Source organism: Vicugna pacos, chromosome 11 (genome assembly GCF_048564905.1).
Source record: "Vicugna pacos chromosome 11, VicPac4, whole genome shotgun sequence".
NCBI lineage: Eukaryota > Metazoa > Chordata > Mammalia > Artiodactyla > Camelidae > Vicugna > Vicugna pacos.
In genome coordinates this window covers 25082355-25088354 of record NC_132997.1, presented here as the reverse complement: position 1 = coordinate 25088354, position 6000 = coordinate 25082355, and the positions used below count along the sequence as shown (strand labels likewise).

At 50.1% G+C, this 6000-nt stretch overlaps 1 protein-coding gene across 3 annotated transcripts in view; it reads left to right on the top strand.

The window, feature by feature from the left end:
* The first annotated feature begins 633 nt into the window (after positions 1-633).
* Positions 634-6000, top strand: part of MAP3K21 (mitogen-activated protein kinase kinase kinase 21) — a 59084-nt gene continuing 53717 nt past the window's right edge. For all 3 annotated transcript variants that reach the window (XM_072970950.1, XM_072970949.1, XM_006212356.3), the window contains exon 1: positions 634-1727. In XM_072970950.1, coding sequence (XP_072827051.1) covers positions 902-1727 — 826 coding nt within the window. In that variant the 5' untranslated portion in view covers positions 634-901. The remainder of the gene's footprint in view (positions 1728-6000) is intronic.

The following is a 6000-nucleotide window of genomic DNA, read 5'->3' as shown; positions in this document are numbered from 1 at the left end:
GGAGCGCCATCACCTGGTGATGAACAGTCAGCACATCAGCGAGGACTTAACTTTCTAGGCTCAGATTCTCCGGCTCTGTTCGCCTTTCCCGGGGAATATGTGAGGCCAGTGCCTCCCACATCCCGAACCTGGGGGCTCACAGGGCGCAGGCGGTCCTTGCTCCTTTGAGTCAACAATAAAGACAAACGCAGGATGATCTGTCACGAAGGTCGCGCTTCCGGGCCTCTACGGACCGCCCGGTGCTCGGTCACCTGTCAGGTCTGGGCTGCAGGAGGGCTTCAAGCGCGCGCCGCCTAGTGAGCGGGTCTGGAACCGCTCGGCTTGTCTGGCGACCTGTTCTGGAGACGCACGGACTCTCCACCGCGGCTACCCGCTCCCGCGTCACGCCGTGGCACCAGATCCTCTTCATGCGCTGCCACCGCGTTTTAGAGACGCGTGGAGAATACCAGACTCTCCGAGCCTGACCTTGGGCTTAATTTCAACTTTCCCGAAAACCTCTCGCAGCCCTTGGCTGACTCCGCCTCCGCGGCCGCAAGGGCGCGGCGCGCGGAAGCCGGGGAGCGCCAGCCGCCGGGGCAGCCCTGGGCCCGGAGCGCTGGGGGCGGTCCCTGTGCAGGGGGCGGGGCGGTCCCGGGCGGCGGCTAGGCCGAGCGTGCGGCGGGCCGGCCGCAGGCCCAGCGCGCCACCATGGAGCGACAGCGCCGGCGGCCGCGGAGACCGCTGAAGCAGCAGAGGCGGCCGAGGAGGAACGGGGGTTGAGGCTGGGGCCTCCGGGTAGTGGGCCTGTGAACACCTGCCGTCCCCGAGCCCCGACTTCTCCCTGCCTTCCGGGGCGCGGGTGGCTACCCCGCCGGACGATGCGCACCGCCGGCCGCCCCGGAGGCTGAGCCCGCCGCCCCGCATGGCCTTGCCGGGCGCCGAGGGCGCGGTTGACAGGCCGGGGTCCCCGGCCCGGGGCGCCCCCGCCGGCTCCGGGTCGTCGTCGTCCGCCTCCTCCGGGGGCTCGGCCTCCGCCTCGGCGGGAGCCGGGCTGTGGGCCGCGCTGTACGACTACGAGGCGCGCGGCGAGGACGAGCTGAGCCTACGACGCGGCCAGCTGGTGGAGGTGCTGTCCCAGGACGCCGCCGTGTCGGGCGACGAGGGCTGGTGGGCTGGCCAGGTGCAGCGGCGCCTGGGCATCTTCCCCGCCAACTACGTGGCGCCGTGCCGCCCGGCCGCCTGCCCCGCGCCGCCACCCGCCCGGCCGCCGCCGCCGCGGCCCGGCTCGCCCGTGCACGTCGACTTCGAGGGACTGGAGCTCAAGGAGCTCATCGGCGCGGGTGGCTTCGGGCAAGTGTACCGCGCCACCTGGCAGGGCCAGGAGGTGGCGGTGAAGGCGGCGCGCCGGGACCCGGAGCAGGACGCGGCGGCGGCGGCCGAGAGCGTGCGGCGGGAGGCGAGGCTCTTCGCCATGCTGCGGCACCCCAACATCATCGAGCTGCGCGGCGTGTGCCTGCGGCAGCCCCACCTCTGCCTGGTGCTCGAGTTCGCCCGCGGCGGAGCGCTCAACCGGGCGCTGGCCGCCGCCAACGCCGCCCCGGACCCCCGCGCGCCCGGCCCACGCCGCGCGCGCCGCATCCCCCCGCACGTGCTGGTCAACTGGGCCGTGCAGATCGCGCGGGGCATGCTGTACCTGCACGAGGAGGCCGTCGTGCCCATCCTGCACCGGGACCTCAAGTCCAGCAACAGTGAGTGGGGTCGGGGTCGGGGAGTGGAGAGGGGAGGGTGGATGCAGCTGTGCCCCGCCTAGCCCACCTCCGTGCCGCCCCTTTGCGGGCTCCATGAGGCTAGGTGCCAGGGGGAAGGAGGCAGGGATCAGCCTCCTGACGCCGACAGACCTCCCAGGGCTCAGAGGTCCACTAGACCTTGGTTACTTGCCTTGGGGCAGGTGGCACACTTTACCTTGACTTGTTGCTTTTAGGTGCTTTTTAAAAAAATGCGCATCAGGCTTGCTTGCAGACTACACAGTTGGAAAATATATGGACCTTCTGGAAACCTCAAGGTGCCGTTGGGCGTTTAGGTACAGTAACTGGTACATTTGGACAGAATTTTGCAAACTGAGGCCTACTCAGATTATGAGGAACCCATGGCCCCTCATCTTGCCTAGTGGCCGTCATCAAACCGCCCTTTAGTTCTGCAAGCACCGTACTGAGGTCGCTCTTCTACTTTAAATATGTCTTCATGTCCTTTGACATTTACGAGTTTTCATTCAGACGTCTCTGCCCATGAAGTATAATTTCATTATTGGTTCAGTGGTTTGAGTGTTGGTGAATAGTTGCCAGACCAGTAACACCATTTTGCTCCATTGTGCACATTTGGGTTGATTTAAGAGCAAGTTCATTGTCCTTGTGCAAGTACTTGGAATTCTGAAGACCTGGCCTATGTCATTTTTTACTTTGTTTATAAATCAAGGTGCATTTTCCAAATGTCAGTCGAGAACTGACAAATGAACTAATAAGCACAAATCCTATTAAATTTCATTGTATAAAAGAGCTCATAGAATTGTTGTTTAAGGTTTGTTCTTCAATACTGAAGATCACTTCATATTCTTAGAATGAGATGAAATCTCATGAGCAATTAAAGGATGCAGCCCAAACTGGCATGGACCCACCACAGCTGCATGTCTTCCAATCTTGTAAAACCTGCTAGGACAGGAGCTAACTCAAATGGAAACGTCCTCCTCCAAGTCTGCAGACAGAAAAGTGACAAGAAGAAATGATATATTGGTCATACAGATTTATGTAGATTTTTTTTCCTATTCAGAATCCTTCAGCACTGAAATTTGCTTGAAAATGACTAAGGTAGCACATTCATTACGTGAATTATAAATAATTGGTGTGTTGGTAACTACATGTAAGCACTGAATATTTCTTTTAGGTTTTATTTTTTGACTTTCATTTGCCCCCATGTCTTATAATTTAGATCCTAGCTGCTTGAGTGACAGGAGGAAATTCTAAGAAAATATGGCATAGAAAAGTGGTGCTTGTGGTGTGCGTCCTTAGAGTTCTGGCAGAGGCCACATGAAGGACTCTAGAATTATTTACTTTTAGACTGTGTTACAATAAAGACATGGCACAATTTTAAACATACCTATTTTTGTAAATGCTTCCAACCTGACACAGTTTTTGCTACCAATTCAAGCTTATTTCCTAAAATTGGCTCTTATTGAAGAAATGTTTAACCTGCTGTCATAAAACAAGGCCTGTGTTTTCTTTCCATGTGTCTGGTAAGCCCTCTCCCCAGTGAAACCCTGGGAGCCTTTGTCTGCCAGGAACTTTGTGTGGAAGGTATTTTAAGGACAGCAGGAGCATCTTGCTTGCTCTGACTCTTGGCATTTGCTGCAGTTCAGTGATACACATGGAACCTAGCATCCTACAAACTTACTCAGTTGCAAGAAATCAAACCTCCGACACAGGCAAATGATTGGGATAGACTGGTCCTCAGACCGAAAAAATTAAAGGGCTTGTAACTATTACTTCTGCACTATGCTTAGGCTGCTTTGTTGGGTTATAATAACGCTTGAGGTCCATATGACCTGTCCGTAAAGTAGAGCACATTTGTACTGTTTGTAAAAACATAGAAGGGGAGGTTAACCCATTTTCCAATATATAAATTTAAAACTTTTAAAGAACTAATACTCTTACATAGTAAAAAGAAGTAACGTGACCTTGGAATGATAATGTGGCTAACTAGTTTTTATTGACGCCAGAAAAACTCGTACAGTGGAACAAGTAGCCTTCCGTGTCTGTGGCAGATATTATGTCATTTGAAGGTGATTACATGCTGCAACTTAGTTTTTGAAAGACTTTTCACCCTCAGAATAAACTGCCAAACTTCCTAGAGCATTTTAATTTCTGTAATTACCTGGCAGGGTTGCCTTTGCACTTGAATTATCGCACTTCTAAAAAGGCTTAATTGGCAAGGTCACTAGCCTCGCCAAACATTTGTTACAATATGACCAATTTTATAGTTTTTAAAGAAATTTATCTGCATAAGCATTTTGAATAAGGCACAAACTATGCAGATCCCAGCGTCTGGCACATTGTCTTATCCTGACTCTCTGGTGTTATTCAGTCAGTAAATGCAGATACCTTGGAATGCTCTTTTGCTATGTGAAGCCATAACTTCTTGTTCAGACTTTTGAATACAGCAGGTACTCTATTACAGTATGTTTTGTTTGACTTTATTGGTTGTTTGCTAATGGTGGTAGTGAGTTAACAATAATGTAAACAAGGTTTTAAAAATCAATATTGAATTTCAGTTTCATTCTTTAGTCTACTCTTGGAACAAAGAGCCAGTATATCACTACTTGGAACTGAGCTAGTAGAAATTATTGTTTCAAACGAACGTTTAAATTTATCAAAGTAAGATATGGCTTGATATATTTTCCTCTTTTCTCATTGGTCTTTTTTTTTTAAAGTCTTATCGTATCACTTTGAGACAATCATTATGTTGAAATAAAAGCTGATGCTGTGATGGTATAAACTACTTTGTCCCTTTTCTAACAGGTAGCAGTGGAAAGTTGAACAAAATTAGCGAGTTTCGAGCATCATTTATGTTGTTAAGATATGCAAGACCCTGTCACTCCCGGATGCAAAGTAAAGAAATAACACTTTGCTAAATCTCTGTACCACAACCAGAGAGCAAGGCAGGGCAACTTTGGGTTATTGTAAGATAGCCAGTTTTGTATGCACGCAGAGAAGGGAAAGCTCATCAGGACCTGGAACTCATTGATTCAGCACGTTTCGAGTGCCCACCCTGTACCAGGCAATCAGATGGCAAACAGTGTCCCCACCAGCATTGGGCTTAGTCTAATAGGAAAGATGACAGTCATGCAAATATGAGTAAGTGCTGGTAAGAAGATGAAGCGTGGTGAGGGGTGGAGACTGCAGGGGTGGAGGATGTGGGTGCTAAGAGTGGGAAGGGCAAGGGAAGATACTCTGAGGAAGTGCACCGGGACCTGGAGGCAGAGGAATGATCCAGGCCGAGAGAAGGTGAAGCCGAAATGAGCCTGGCTTGTGGGAGGACTGGGGCGCAGGCCAGGCTGGAAGGCAGAGGCAGAGAGGAACAGAGGTGGGCGTGCGGGGGCTTGCAGGCCGTGGTCCACGTGGGGTCCACTCCCAGCGCCGCTGACGGGCAGAGGCTTAGGGCATTTTGTGCGGTTGAAGGGTGTGATCTGATCTCCCCGCTTTCAAAATTACTCTGGTCTTTCTGGAGAAGGGACTGACACTTGGCCTGAGTGAAGGCTGTGGAGGTTGTCCCGGGCAGGGAGGGCACTGGCTTGACTGAGGAGGGTCACAGTGGAAGCGGTTTTCAGGGAAATTACCAGGAAGGAGTGAAAATAAAATAGCACGAAATGTGAATGGCTGAGGATGGTTTGAATTATTTGAATTTGGTCTTAAGTGTTTTGTTTACTCTGGCATAGTTCAGGATTGAAGGAAGATTGTGCAGCATGATTTATGGTTCCTGTTTTAAATAATGGTGCTTACTGCGTTATACCTTTTTCTTTTTTTTTTCTTTTCTTTCCTTCTTTTTTCTTCTTTTTTTTTCTTCTTTTTTTTTTAAAGAAGAAAATAGATGTTTTGTGCGAAACTAAGCCACTGACTCTGGTAGCTGTTTATTTTTGTACTTGTTTCAATGATTAAGCATCTTTTTATCCTGATTTTTTTCTTTTGCCTTCTGAGAATAATTATTATCTATGTTAATATCTACAAGGACATCTGCAGCCTATAAATAGACATAGTTATATTTATTACAAAATTCAACTTAGAGCTCTTACTAAAACAAACTACAAAAGAAATCTAAATTTTTTCAAAGCTTTTTTCATTAGGACAGTGTTAATAAAGAAGCTATTTGAGAAAATTACAGCAAATTTGATCTCCAAATAAGGTGCTTAAAAAGCTCATGAGAGTGATTTGGTGGAACTATTACTTCGCTATTATCAGTTAGAAGACATGTGTC